Below are 15386 nucleotides of genomic sequence, written 5' to 3'. Positions count from 1 at the left end.
TGTATGTGTGTGTTGTCTTACTCAATTGCTCCCCCATTTTAATTTTTGAAACAGCATCTCTCACTGAACTTGGGGTTCACCGATGTGGCTAGACTGTCTGGTCAGCAAATGTCAGGGATCTACCAGTATCTGTCCCTCCAGGGCTGGTTTACAAATGCGTGCTGCAGAGCCCAGCTTTTTTTTACGTGGGTTCTAGGCAACTGAACTCAGGTTGGAATGCTTGTATGGTAAGTGCTTCATCTACTGAGCTATGAGTCTGATGCCAGCCTGTGTTACATTGTGAGTTCCAGGTCAGTCTGAGTTACGGTTGTGTGTGTGTGTGTATGTGTGTGAGAGAGAAAGAAAGACAGACAGACAGACGGACAGACAGAAACAGACAGAGACAGAGAGACAGAGACAAGACAGAGAGAGACACAGAAACAGAGACAGAGACAGAGAGACAGAGAGGAAAAGGTGATGTTGGCAGTCCTCAGTGGCTCACCTGGACTGGCAGGAGCACATAACCGTTTTCCTCCAACACCTGCTCCACTGCGTCATTGAAATCCGGGTAGCGCACACGGGGGCAGTCCAGCCCGGGAAACAGGTCAGAGATGAGGCCCAGGAAGAGGGGGACGTCCTCAAACACAAACTTGGGCAGGTTCATGTCCCGCAGCGCCCGCATCAGGACGACATCCTGGAGGTACCAGAGTGTGGGAGATTGAACAGGGATTGAATCCAGGCAAATGCCTACTACTGAGGTACATCCCCAGCTAAAATTTTTTAAAAATTCAAAATTCTAGCCAGTCATGGTGGCACACGCCTTTAATCCCAGCCTTCGTGACCAGAGACCGTGGGCTTCTGTTATGTTGATGCTAAGCTTGTCTACACAATGAGTTCCAGATTAGTCATGGCTACATAGAATGAACCTGTCTCGAAAAAATGTTTTTCATTTAAGTATGATGCACTATGAAGTATAAAATATTATAAGGTATAAGCCTCTTTCATAGAGTACTTTTTATAAAAATGAAATATAAAAATCTATATAAAATATCAAAGATATTTCTGGAATTTTCATTTCTTTTTTTTTTTTTGAAGCTTTAATAGAAAACAAAAATCCAAATGAAGCTTACAAAAATGCAAGATGTCAACGTTTATATCAAAACAAAAATTAAAGATACAACATGTACGGTATCGCAGTTGGGAAGCTGTACAAGAGATTCGCCCTTGGAACGCCAGCAGAGGATCTGACAGGGGAGTAAGTGTCCCATCAAAGAGATGCCGCTGTCTCGCTCATGGTCATGGCAGAGAGAGAGAGAACAGTGAGCCAGGGGTGGATCTGACCAGATTCCACGTGTGCACCTGTGAGACAGCCCACTGGATCCTGTTAGGACATATGCTCAGTGGGTGGAGAGATGGCTCAGCGATTGAGAGCACTGGCTGCCTTTCCAGAGGAAGAGTTCAATTCCCAGCATCCATATCGCCGTTCACAATATGGCAGTTCACAGTCGTCTGTAACTCCAGGGCCTCCAAGGGGACCAGGTGCTTATGTGATGCACAGACATGTGTGGACATGATACCCATAATACATAAGATAAAGTAATTAATTAAATGTGCAATAGCCGCCAATTGAAGAGGAACTCACATTCCCACTTTAGAAGGCTCCTAGTGTCCCTCTGCCATTCTATCACCTTACAATGACAGGCTGACAGCTGCTGCTGAAGCACTCTCTGAATTTTTGCACTGCCACGGGACTCTGAGTTTAAAGTCACACATCTCTGAAGGCACCACGGGGGGGGGGGGGGGAGACCAAAGCAAAGGCAAACAGCTCATGGGGGGATAGCCAAGACTTGAGCTTCCGGGTGGCCTGCTCTGCCCCGTGTCCGCAGCCATGCCTTCTGCCCATGCACAGGAACTGCACCGAACCGCGCAGAACCGAAGACACTGAGTGGCCTACCTCCTGCAGGTCTGCGGAGCCTCTCTTCAGCTCACCAGCCATGACCAGCACTGACTTCAGGGCCCGAAGCCCAAAGTCATAGTGGTGCTGTTTCGACAGCTGCTCCCGGGCCAGCTTATAGAGAACTGTCATCTTCTTGGCCAGCGTCTTTTTAACCGAAGGCAGGGATAAGACACAAATACAGTAGGAGAAAGTGACAGACAGCAGTGTAAACACACGGGTCACGGTAAATACCAAGGGATACAGGTATCCCAGGGACGCTGAGCTACAGACAGGATCGGCAGAGCTGGTCTTCAGCGTTTGAAAACACCAGGGTGCAGTTTCCTTCCTAACTAGAGTGTTGGGGAATCCTGCTATTAAAGTCATGGTTGCCGCCCCCCCCCCCCCCGCCCCGTGATGAGATGGAGCTCTGAGCTCGGTGCAAAATGGAGGTCTCCCTCTCTCCGTGAGGGCTTCCCTTCTGCTGCCTGACTTTGTCTGGAGAGTGTCCCTGAACACAGGAGGATGGCCTTATCTGAAGAATGACCTTGTCCAGAGCTGCAAAGCAGCACACAGGCCTGGCTCTGGCCTCCCACCCGAAGTATTATGACCAATTAGCTGTTTCCACCCATACCCCTTACAGCCCTTATATATCCCATCCCTGGGACAATAAAGTCCAGCTGTCTCACTGAAGCTGATCCCATTAAGTTAATCCGCAGGTACTCACGGCCATCCAAACCCTACCTCTCCCCTGCTTCACTCACCCTCATGGACCAGTGTCCAGTGACCCACAGGAAGGGGAGACACACACTACAGCACCTTGGGGACTCATTTAAAGAACACCCATGCTAGCTAGGAGGGGGTGACTCATGGGAGCTGTGTTCAGGCGGGCGGATCCGGAGTTCAAAGTCATCCTTGGCTATAGAGAGAGTTTGAGACTAGCCTGGGCTACATGAGACCCTGTCTGAAATACACAAACACATTTGCCAAGATCTATAGCTGATGTTTAAAGCCGGGATCTTTCCTGTCTTCAATGACAGTGGATCCCAGGAAGTCATCAAGGGCCACTCACCCAGATGCTCCCGGCTTATCAGGACCTCAGCCTATCACATAGGTGCCCTTTGCCCAGTCCCTGTTTCTTTTGTTGGTTTGCTTGGTACTGAGGGATGAGCCCAAGACTACTAAGCGATATCTTTAGCCCTTTAATTTATTTACTTTTCACATGGAGTCTCTGAATTTATAATCTTCCTGCCTCCATCTCCTAAGAAGCATGGATTAGAGATCAGCATGAGCTACCATGCCCCTTTCTAATAACAGCAAACATTCCCAGGCCACAAGAGTCAACCCTACTGGTCCCTGGGGCTCGTGTGGCAATTTGGATGAAAAGAGACAAGAAATCTGACCCTGGAATCCCAGAGTCCTGGCAGCTCGGGATGGGGTGGGCTAGGTGCAATGGGAGCCTTGAAGGGCACCCTCTTGTGTGCAGGGCTGGAGAGATGGCCCAGTGGTTACGAGCACATCTTGCTTTTGTGGAGGGCTCAAGTTGAGTTCTAGCATTATGACGGATGGCTCACAACCACCTGCAACTCCAGTTCCAGGGGAATGAGATGCCCTCTCTGGCCTCTGTGGGAACTGCACCCATGAGCACATACACAGACTCATAATTAAAAACTAAAATCTTTTTTTTTTAAAGGACATGCAATTTCAGGAAATGGTTGGGTGGCTCAGTGGTGGAGCACATGCCTCGGCCGAATGAGGCACTGGGCTCCATCTTCAGTATTGCAGACAGAAAGAGAGAAAGAGAGAGAGAGAGAGAGAGAGAGAGAGAGAGAGAGAGAGAGAGAGAGAGAGAGAGGCATGTGAGTGTGTAGGTGAATGTACCCATGGGCACACGTGCATACAGGAGCCAGAGAAAGAACTGAGTGTCTTCTTCTATCACCCGTCACCATATTGCCTTGACCCAGGATTCCTCATGATTCTGACTGGTCTCCCCCCTCCCATGCTGCGGTTACAGCCATGTGCAGCCATGCCCAGCTGCTTACGACTGCTGGGAATTCAAACCCAGGTCTTCATGATAGCAGAGCAAACCCTTCCACTGGTGAGCCACCTCCTCAGTCCACACCTTTGAGCGAAGGTGTGTCTCCCTGAACCTGGAGTTAATGGATACCCTGGGGACCTGCCTGTTTTCAACACCCAGTGCTATGATTGCTGGTGTGCACAACCACGCCTGGCTTTCGTGTGGGTCTGAGGATTTGAACTGGGGTCCTCGTGCTTGTGACACAGGCACTTTGCTGACCAAGTCATCTCCCTACCCATGCGGTGCGACTTTTAAAGGCTGACATGAGAGGGTATCTCAGTGTCAAAAGGATTGGTTTAAGCTCTGCTGGTGACTGATAGGCTATCTCTATTCATAGCAAGAGAAAGAACAGGAACACTGGTGACATCTGAGTTTGCCGTGTACCTGGGCAGATTGCAGGCTACAGTGAAGACTTGCATCTGTATGTATAAGATGCCACTGCTGGGGAGGGGGCACATGGAAACACTGTTACTCCTGTCCCAAGCTCTCAAGCATTAGCGCCTTCCCAAATTAAGTTATAGCTTCAGAGAGGGTGGGATAGGAGCAGGGGCAGGGGCAGGGGCAGGGGCAGGGGCAGGGGCAGGGCAGGATCCTCACAAAACACAGCCTGCAGCTGGTCACCAGTGTGCTCACCTTGGCGCCCAGGAAGCCCTCAGAGAAAAGCATGATCTCACAGATCTGCTGCAGGTCAGGTACAATGACAACCACAGGCCTGAACAGCGCCTTCACAGACTCAGGCAGCTCCGTGCGGCCCGCATAGCCCGGGTTCATGGTGATGAAGATGCCCATCCGAGAGTCAAGGGAGATCTCCTGCCCTTCGAACTGGGTGGCAGGAGAGAAAGGAGGGAGTGATGGAGCTGCTAGTTCATATAGGGATTAGAACTGGGGTCACAGGGCATTCCCAAGGGACATGGTGATGTGGGCAAGATGGACCTCTGGTTTAGCACAGAAGCCAAGACATCTCTGGGAAGCCGGTGTGGTGCCTGGTCAGGTGTAGTGTCCGGTCAGGTGTGGTGTCTGGTCAGATGTGGTGCCTGGTCAGGTGTAGTGTCTGATCAGGTGTGGTGTCTGGTCAGGTGTGGTGTCTGGCATGTGTGGTGCCTGGTCAGGTGTGGTGTCTGGCATGTGTGGTGCCTGGTCAGGTGTGGTGTCTGGCAGGTGTGGTGCCTGGCAAGTATGGTATCTGGCAGGTGTGATCAGCTGTGTTATCTATCTAGTGAAGTGTGATTTCTGGTTAGGTGTAGTCAGGTTATGTTGTCTGGCCAGATTTGGTCAAGTGTGGTATCTGGTCAGATGTGGGGTGGTGTCTGGTCAGGTATGACCAGGTGTGGTGTCTGGTCAGGTGTGGTCAGGTATGGCCAGATGTGGTCAGGTATACATGGTCAGGTGTGGTATCTGGTCAGGTATGGTCTGATATGACCAGGTGTGGTATCTGGTCAGATGTGGGGTGGTGTCTGGTCAGGTGTGGTCAGGTATAGCCAGATGTGATCAGGTATACATGGTCAGGTGTGGTCAGGTATGGCCAGATGTGGTCAGGTATACATGGTCAGGTGTGGTATCTGGTCAGGTATGGTCTGATATGACCAGGTGTGGTATCTGGTCAGGTGTGGCCAGGTGCAGTGTCTGATGAGGTCTGACCAGATGTGGTGTCTGGTGAGGTGTTGTGTCTGGCCAGATTTAGTCAGGTTTGATGTCTGGTCAGATGTGGTCATTGTCAACTTCAGTGGCTTTAGTATCACCTAAACACCTTCGAGTGTTTCTGTGAGAGTTAACAGATTGGGAGGAGCCCTGCCCTGAATGGGCTTAGGGGGTTGGGGGTTGGGGGGGGTTACCATCTGTGTCATGCGGTACCTGGATAATATTAAAAGGAGGTAAAGAGACAGCTAGACAACACAGGTAAATCCCTCTCTGCTTTGGGGCCACAGTGACTGACGGGAGCTACCCTACCCTGCTCTCCCTACCATGATGGACCAAACACTCTGGAGTCGCCCACCCCACCTCCTCACCTGGAACGTGGTCAGCTGGTGGATCAGCGCATTGCGGATCGTCTGGATCTGAGACGAGATGACAGACAGCACGGAGGCATCGATCCGGTTGAACTCATCGAAGCAGCCCCACGCACCACACTGGGCAAGGCCAGAGAAGATCTTCCCGACAGCCTAGGGATTCCGTCAGGATGCTCAGGGTCTGTTTCTCCCAGAAATGGAAGTGGGCGGGGGGGGGGGGGCTTGCTCTTCTAAATTAAACACTGTGCTGAGGGGCTGGGAGCCCTGGCCTAGTCCAACACTCACAGAACTTTCTAGAAATATTCCCAAGGCCCTCAGTAGGCCAACTCCCACTTGGGGCTAGGTAATCCAGACTGCATTATTTGTAGAAAACTCTAGATGGGCCAGCTGCTAAAATGATGCAAAATCTGGCCACAGAGGACGCCACAGCCCCCAGTACCCTTATTGAACCAAAGTGGAACAGTGGCGCCCTCTAGACTCAGGAGTGCAGTACTGCAGTCGACATCTTCCTAACCCTCTCTTGCTCCTTATGCTGACTTCAGCAGCCTGAGTTCAGGACCCTTGCCCCACCCTCCCAGCTGTCACTTGTCGTTTCAGGAGACAGGTGACATACTTCCTGACCGTATCTGCACCAGAAGCCCTCTGCGGGGCAATCGGGTACTGGGAGTGATGGTGAGCTCTTACCTTGTAATCCATGCCTTCACCACAGTTTGTGACAACACACAGGAGGCCCAGGGCTTTGGCGAGGTCCTTGGTGGTCTCTGTCTTGCCGGTTCCTGCTGGACCAGCAGGGGCACCTCCCAGATACATGGACAGCGCCTGTGAGCAGCCACATGTAAAACACATGTGTTCTGAAAGAGTGCCGCTCCCAGACACATCTCTGGGACACATGGGTAGACACTGTGAACACTGTCAACTCCGGGTGTCAGCTCGATTGTCCAGGGAGCTGTCCTGGGTTATTCCTGGGTGTATCTGTGAGAGTATCTCAGAGTCTGACACTTTATGGTGAGCCAAGTTAGTTCAATGTCAGGGTGGACAATATCAGCTCAGCTACACCACCACCACCACCACCACCATCATTGCTGCCACCACCATCACCACTGTCACCGTCACCACCATCATCACAACCACCACCACCCCACCACTCGAGAACTGGGTGGAACCAAAGGAAAAGAGAGGCTCTTTCCACTTTGGCTGGGCTAGTGGCCTTGTACTCTGACATTCCTCAGGGCTTCAGACCCAAATGTAAGTGGCTCCCGCTGGTCTTCGGTCCTGACTGTCCAGCTGGCCAACAGCAGGCTAGGATACTAACATGCCTCCAACCTCTCTGTCATAAAGTGCTTATGCTTGTGGTCTCCCATTGATCCTGTCTCTTTAGACCCCTAACTCACAGAAAGGCTTAAACATTTTGCTTTTGAAATGGGGTTTCACGTAGCCCAGGTCAGCCTAAAACTTGCTATGGAGCCATCTATAATGAGATCTGGTGCCCTCTTCTGGCATGCAGGCACACATGCAGGTAGAACACTGTATACATAATAAATAAATCTTAAAAAAAAAGAAAAAGAAAAAAAAAAAAGATAGGGCTGGAGAGATGGCTCAGTGGTTAAGAGCACTGACTGCTCTTCCAGAGGTTCCGAGTTCAATTCCCAGCAACCACATGGCAGCTCATAACCATCTGTAATGAGATCTGGTGCCCTGTTCTGGTGTGTCTGAAGACAGCGATGGTATACCCACATACACAAAATAAATATTTTTTAAAAGAAAAATAAAGAGAAAAGGGTTAAAAAAAAAAACCCAACCTGCTATATAGCTTGGGGTGACCTTGAACTCCTGATCCTTCTCCCTCCACCTCAGCAAGCATGACCACCATGCTTGGCTGAAGTTTACACTTGTTTTTAGAAAGACAAAGAGCTCACAGTTGTCACGGGCTTCATCCGTCCGTTCACCCGCTTACCCCCAGGTACAGCGAGGTAGTACAGAGACAAGCACAGGAGTGTGCTGTACACGGTGTGGGCTTGAAGCTCAGCTGTGCGCTAAGGGACCCATCACACACAGGCACTGTGATGCAGGCTCTGGTACAGCTCCGTGGGTAAGCTCTTGCTTAGCGTGTTCAAGGCCCTCAGTTCTAGCCACAGTACCACAAACAAAAGAATCTGCCTTACAATGGACCGGCGCCATCCTAAGAGGAGACATGGTCTCCTCCACTGGCCTTCTCATGGTCCAATACACTTTAATATTATGCATCTTACACATTTCTTTGATTTTTCTATTACCCTCTGACTCCATCACCACTGCATAGGGACCAGCGTCCCAGGGAAGATGTCCTCGGAGGTTTCAGTTCCAATAGTGACAAGTCAGACTCCAAGTGCAAGCTATTTCCCAAACTCAAAGCTAAGACCCATGTCTAGAACAACCAACAGGCTATGTCCAGGGGCAAATATGTCACCTGTGTGAGCGTCAGGTAGATGCGGTCTGTAAGGGGTGTGATGACCAGCCTCCCGTTGAGGCCCATGTACTCATAGCCGTAGCTGAAGGTCCCAGTGCACTGGCGGATGTTGAGCTCATCTGGCTCGCGGTCCCAGTAGAAGCGGAGCTGGCTCTCCCACTCAAACTCCCGGGCCTCAAGGATGCTGGGTGGGGAGGGGAAGAGAAGGAAGAAGCCATCGCTGGGCAGACCACAGAAGGACAGAACAGTAAAGCAATCCCAGTGTCCCAGGGATGGGACCCACCTGCCCCGGATGAAGGAATCCACGATGTCCCGGGCATGGACATCAATGATCAGGACAGTGTTGTATTTCTTCCTGTCATTTTTGCTCAGCTCCATGGTGATCCGTGTCACCAGGTCATCAATCTGGCTGTGCATCTTCTTGCCGTAGTTCTTCATGGCCTGCTTGTCCCCTTGCTTGACCTTGTTGAAGACATCTTCCACTTCCCAGGTCCACCACACCTGGCTGGCAGCCAGTACCACCATGCCTTGGTACAGCAGCATCCAGTCCACCCTGCAGGGGAAGCGAGCCAGTCACAGACAGACTTAACAGACGCTGGGATCAGCTAGAGACTGCCCTGGAAGTCAGCTGCAGCGGTTCACGTGTCTGGCCAGGAACAGGAGGCATGAAGGCCAAGAAAACTCCAGGGCTAGGCCATGAAGTATCATGGGCTCCTGACTACATATCTGCATATCCATCATAGGGCCAGAGGCGTGGCTCTGCAATAGACTACTGGCTGAGAAGCTACCATCTAGGGGCTGGAGGTGTAGCTAAGCAGTAAGGCATCCAGACAGGTCTGGACTGCTCCTGACTGCTAGGCACTGATCTAACAGTAAGGCCTGCTAAGAAGCCCCAAAAGGCTAGGGATAGCATTGATGCTGGCACAGGGCCGTGTCTGGTGCCTGGAATGGAGTGGGCACTGAGGGTTCGTATTCATTCTTTTTTCTTTTTCTTTTTCTCTTTCTTTTTTTCTTTTTCTTCTTTTCTTTCTTCTCTCTCTCTCTCTCTCTCTTTCTTCCTTTTTTTCTTTCAGGGCTTCCCTGAAGCCCTTAGCCTTATGCATGGTAGGTAAGCATTCTACCTCTGGGAGCATCTAAGCAGATGTTCTTCCACTGAGCCAAGACCCTAGATCCACCCTAGAAGATTCTAGGCAAAGACTACCACTGAGCCACACCCCCAGCCCCTCACTGGGGGATTCTAGGCAGAGGCTTTACCACTGAGCCAAACCCTAGCCCCTCACTGGGGGATTCTAGGCAGAGGCTCTACCACTGAGCCACACCCCCAGCCCCTCACTGGGGGAATCTAGGCAGGGACTCTACTGTAGAGCCAAACCCCCTGCTCAAGTTGAATCTCTTAAAAACTCAAGAACTATCCAGAGTTCATCATGTGAAACAGCGTTCAGCAGCTGGGTTGCCATAGCAAGGAAAGCCTTGCTGCAGTGTCAGCCTGCCTGCTCACACTCATAAATCTCCCCCTGCGCCAGGCCGCAGGATCGAGTCGCTCATCCTCACACACCCTCGCACGTCCGTTATCACCTGCTTCTGTCTTCACAGTATCTGAAGATGGCTTCCTTGGTGATGAGCCTGTTGGTCCTCCTCATTTCGTGTAGCACCGCGGTCATCCAGTCTTCCACACGGCCCTCGGCCCGGATGATCTTGCGGAAGGTCATGACTTCTCCCTCTGCAGAGATCATGGCCGACACAAGCTTCTCCCCGCTGTCCCCGTCGTGGAAGCGCAGCATGGCTATGTTATCATACATCTGCAAGACGGCAAGATGGGATGGGATGGGATGCTGGTGTGAGTACAACCACCCATCACACCCATCACACCCATCACACCCATCGCACCCATCACACCCATCACACCCATCACACCCATCGTTGAACCCAGGGTGTAAGACCATGAGTCATCCCTAGGTCAGGGAATGGAGACCCTCACCGTGGGCCCTCACCTTGATCATATGCTCTTGCACGCACAGTGGGTCACTGTTGCCCAAGATGCTGAGCAGCTCGTCGTCCGAGATGAAGAAGAACCTGGGGAAGGCGTTCCTCTTGGAGTCCAGGTAGTCGTTCAGGCTCTTCTGGCACTTCTCCAGGCCCTCACTGATGGTCTGCAGGTCGTGGAGGCGGTTGGGCGCCTCACAGCAGCGCTTTATCACCGGGTCTTTCAACGTCTCCCCCATGATCTGGAAGAGGTCAGGGAGACAGTGGAGTGTCACTCAAGGTGGCAGAAATGCTGTGTGCAAACACAAACACACACACACACACACACACACACACACTCATAATTTAATTTAAAAGTTGTAAGGAAATATGTCTGACAGTGACCCTGCCCACTCTCACTGACCACGCCCACTCTCACACTGACCACGCCCACTCTTACACTGACCACGCCCACTCTCACACTGACCACGCCCACTCTCACACTGACCTCGCCCACTCTCACACTGACCCTGCCCACTCTCACACTGACCACGCCCACTCTCACACTGACCTCGCCCACTCTCACACTGACCCCACCCACTCTCACACTGACCCCACCCACTCTCACACTGACCCCACCCACTCTCACACTGACCCCACCCACTCTCACACTGACCCCGCCCATTCTCACACTGACCACGCCCACTCTCACACTGACCCCACCCACTCTCACACTGACCCCACCCACTCTCACACTGACCCCGCCCACTCTCACACTGACCCTGCTCACTCTCACACTGACCATGCCCACTCTCACACTGACCCCCCCACCCTCATTCTGGCCACTTGCCCTCTTAAATATCCTGTCAATGTTGTCAAACTTCTTGGCTTCCTCCGGCAGCTGGGACCGTATGTCCCCCCCAATGAAGATGCTCTCCAGGTACATCCACTTCCTCTGAACCAGCATCCAGATCTGGAAATGTACCGCATCAACATCAGAGGGTGAGCAGAGATGCCAGCAACATACACAAAATCCCTCCCCAAATCAGAATACGTCCAAGTCAGCTTGGTGAAAACAAGAACTTAGCAGGCCAAGCGACACTGTGTGCAGGGACCTGGCTACCGCCCCCTCTACCTCACGCACCTAGCCCTCCTGGATGTTCACTTTTGCTTTCCCGGGTTTGGGTCAACTGTGGTTAGCAGGAGTCTAAAATTCTCATCGTTCAGAGGGTATGCAGAGAGCACATTCACACAGTTCTGAGATACTGCTGTCATGGGCACTCTATGTATTAATAGTCACCATGGCTCGCCTCTGAGCAGACTGGACTTGTAAGTTAAACTTTGCCATGGGTGTATGTGTACTGGGAAACAGTTGTATGGGGTTTAGTACTATCTGGGTTCTGGGCATTGTCAGGACATCTCAGAACAGATCTTGGAGAGTTGGGGGTTGCTAGGATACAGCGTTTTAGAGGAGAAAGGTTTACTAAAAAGCAAAATAATGCTCCCCGCTCCAGTCCCGGGCAGGGAGGACATGTTTAGTTACATGTAGAACTTGGAGCTCTGTGAGTGCCAATGGCCAGGAGGGAAGCCATACTCATGGCAAGCCACATGCCACCTTCTGAGCCATTCTGTTTCCAGATACAGACACCGAAGAAAGGAAAAGTGAGAGCCAGATGTATAGCTTAGTCACGAGCTCTCCCGGTAGCATTGCCGTAACGCCTAGGACCCAGGAGGTAGGAGCAGTGTAGATGGCCACCAAGTGATGAATGGATAAATCAAAGGTGGTCTAGCCATGCAACAGAATATTGTTTAACCACAAAGAGGAGAGAAGCAAAGACAGATGGTGCCATGTGGGTGAGCCTTAAATAACTCATGCTGAATGAAAAAGGCAGACACAAAGGCCTTGTGTGTGACTTCACACATATGAGATGCACAGGATAGGCTGGCGTGGAAATTGAAAGTCAGTTTTTGGGAACTGGGAACTGGGGACTTGGGAGCTGGGAAGCGATGGTCTGGGGGTTTTCTTTCATAGTGCTGAGATAATTCTGGAACCAAATGGAGGCAGTGTTTGTATAACACAGATGCTCTAAAGGCTCCTGACCTGCACATTCTAAAATGGTTGATTTCGTTGATGAGATTGCTGGGGCCAGAAACTGCCCAAGCAGGAAGACCTGAGTGGGGCTTCCCAGAACCCACATCAAAGCTGGGCACAGTGTGTGCTTCTGCAACACCAATGCTGAGAGGGCAGAGACAGGAGGATGCTTAGAGCTCCTGGGCTAGCCAGTCTAGCCAATCAGTGAACTCCAGGTCCACTGAGAAACCTTGTCTCAAAAAATAAGGCGGGGCCAGGCGTGGTAGCACATTGCTTTAACTCTAGCACGTGGGAGGCAGAGGCAGGTGGATCTCTGTGTTGGAGGCCAGCCTGGTCTACAGAGTAAGTTCCAGGATTAACAGGGCTACACAGAGAAACCCTGTCTCAAAAAATGATAGATAGATAGATAGATAGATAGATAGATAGATAGATAGATAGATAGATAGATAGATGGTCAATTTTATGTTGCATAAAATTCATCTCAATAAACACTTAAATCATAAAGAAGAAAGCTGGGGAGATAGCTCAGTGGTAAAGAAAGTTTACCTTGCATACATGAGACCCTAGGTTCAATCCCCTGAAAAAAACATACACACACTCACACACACACACATATACACAAACACATACACACCACCACCACTACCACTATCACCACCACCACCACCACTACCAACAACAACAAAACTATGCCCTTCAAAAGAGCTTTCACAAGTAAAGAGTCAAAGGCAAAAACAAACAAATAAACAAACAAACAAGCACAGCAAGCCAAGGATGTTCAAACATGATGGAAACAGGGCCAGAATCATGTTTCTTTGCCAGAGAACCAGGATATGAATGAGAAAATATGCTTATCGATGGTCTGGGGAGAAAAAAAAAACAAACCAGCTACTCAGAGATAGTGAACTGAGCCTGACTGATCTGGGCTGTTCACAGAGGCCTAGTTCAGCACTGTCGGCACAGGACTAACCCACCACCCAGTGTGACAGGCCAGGCTAGAAAGACTGCAAAGGCGGATGAAAACATGAAACCCTCATGCAACAAGAACAGGCGCTATGTGCCAGGCGTTGGTGGCGCACGCCTTTAATCCCAGCACTCGGGAGGCAGAGGCAGGCGGATTTCTGAGTTCGAGGCCAGCCTGGTCTACAGAGTGAGTTCCAGGACAGCCAGGGCTACACAGAGGAACCCTGTCTCGAAAAAAAAAAAAAAAAGAACAGGCGCTATGAAAAAGGAACAAGGACGCTTTAAAGGGCCAAGTAGGAATCTTAGAAATAAAACATTATTAGTTCCCTGAAATCAAAACTCATCAGTCTCCCCAACTGCCCCCTTGCCCCCACCCCACCTGAGTGAAGAGCCATGGGGCAGTCCTTCATTTCTCCGTGCAAATGTTCCCATATAGAATCCCTGCAGGACCTGGCAGTGTGCTTTCTGTGTGCCCTCACCTCAATGACCTCGCCTATCAGAGACAGCGTCTTCTCCCACTTGTGGACAGTTTGCAGGAAAGGCCCCACGAATCTGCTCCCGGAGATGCTCTGCAAGTTGACCGTGTTGTCGTCCAAGCACTGGATAATGTCGTCCACGGACCCCAAGATGTAGCCTCGCTCCTGTGTGCCTTTGTAGTACTTGACCACGGTGAACTTCATGTTCTCCCAGGTGTCTAGGATTTCCTTCACGGCCTGGTTGGAAAAATGAAAAGAAACATTTGAGCCCACAGATGGAAGAGCAAGACCCTAACACAGCCACCTCCTCCCTAGTGTGTCACTGTCTGTCTGTAACTCAACCTATTTATTGTCCCAGCTCAATCCCAGGAGAAGTTGAGATTCTCCACAGCAAGAGTGTTCCTGTCTACTGGGCTCACAGTCTGCCATGTGGGATCTCATCTGACCCTCACTCCAAAAAGAAAAAAAAAAAAAAAAAAAACCACAGAGGTCTCAGAAAGGCCACATGGGGTCCTGGGGATGCTGCCAAATACTAAAACTGGTGTCTCAACCCAGCAGCTTCCTGTTCAACCAGGGGATCTTGCCCTGTGCTCACTCCACTGCTGAGCGAAAAAGTCCATATTCAAAATGCAAAGCCCACTATCATTCCATTCTCTGAAGAACTCCACACTGATCTGTGCTCATGTGTATGCCTACATGTAGATGTTTACTATAAGTGTGAATTAATCTCCAGTGAGACAGGCCCCTGGTGGGCATGCCTCTGAGGGATTCTCTTAATTAGGTTCAGTTAAAAAAGATCTGCCCACTGTGGGTAGCACCATTCCCTAGTGGAGTCTTGGACTGAATGAAAAAAAAAAAAGCGAGAGAGAGAGAAAGCAAGCTGGGCATTAGTGTTCTTCTATCTCTGCTTCCTGACTGCAGATGCTATGTGGCCAGGTGCCTCACAGTGCTCCTGCCATGCCGTCTTCACCCTGATGGACTGTGCCCTTAAACTGTGAGCCAAAATTAGCTCTTCCCTCCTTCAGTGGCTTTTGTAGGGGTATTTTGATGCAACATTGTGAAATGTAACTAAGACAATATCTCCACATACTATGTAAATGTATTTGTTTAGAGGTGTGTGTATGAATACGTGTTGCATATATGTATACGTTGCATATATGTACACTACTATATATGATATATGTGTGTGCGTGTGTATGTATGGATGTGTCCACACATCTTTTAGCTTTTTGTTAGCTTGTATCCATTATGTAAAATGGGTTCATATGACATCTTCCTGTTCTCATGGTAAGTACTTCAATCTTGTACCTGCATCTTAAGTAGGGAGCAACACTTAGTAGGATAACAACACCTGTCTTCAGGTGTCCAGGCTGGGAGTGCTGAGATTATTTGTCATTTCTTTTTTCTAAAGGGTGCCCTTTTTTTCATCAATAAGTAAAATATGAAACTATA

The 15386-nt window shown here is 50.3% G+C and overlaps 1 protein-coding gene across 1 annotated transcript in view; it reads right to left on the bottom strand.

Moving 5' to 3' along the window:
• The window catches only part of Dnah10 (dynein axonemal heavy chain 10), a 111875-nt gene that overhangs the window by 50626 nt on the left and 45863 nt on the right, over window positions 1–15386 (bottom strand). The window contains exons 27-37 of the mRNA XM_021162419.3: window positions 13938–14171; window positions 11254–11376; window positions 10433–10666; window positions 10017–10240; window positions 8725–8994; window positions 8442–8625; window positions 6680–6814; window positions 5996–6148; window positions 4623–4811; window positions 1934–2080; window positions 482–673 (exon numbers count right to left, since the gene is read on the bottom strand). Coding sequence (XP_021018078.1) covers window positions 482–673; window positions 1934–2080; window positions 4623–4811; window positions 5996–6148; window positions 6680–6814; window positions 8442–8625; window positions 8725–8994; window positions 10017–10240; window positions 10433–10666; window positions 11254–11376; window positions 13938–14171 — 2085 coding nt within the window. The remainder of the gene's footprint in view (window positions 1–481; window positions 674–1933; window positions 2081–4622; window positions 4812–5995; window positions 6149–6679; window positions 6815–8441; window positions 8626–8724; window positions 8995–10016; window positions 10241–10432; window positions 10667–11253; window positions 11377–13937; window positions 14172–15386) is intronic.

This window comes from Mus caroli, unplaced genomic scaffold (assembly GCF_978045245.1).
Source record: "Mus caroli unplaced genomic scaffold, Mus_caroli_1 scaffold_4, whole genome shotgun sequence".
Classification (NCBI taxonomy): Eukaryota; Metazoa; Chordata; class Mammalia; order Rodentia; family Muridae; genus Mus; species Mus caroli.
The sequence above is the reverse complement of the archived record's forward strand: the minus strand, read 5'-3'. Positions and strand labels throughout refer to the sequence as shown.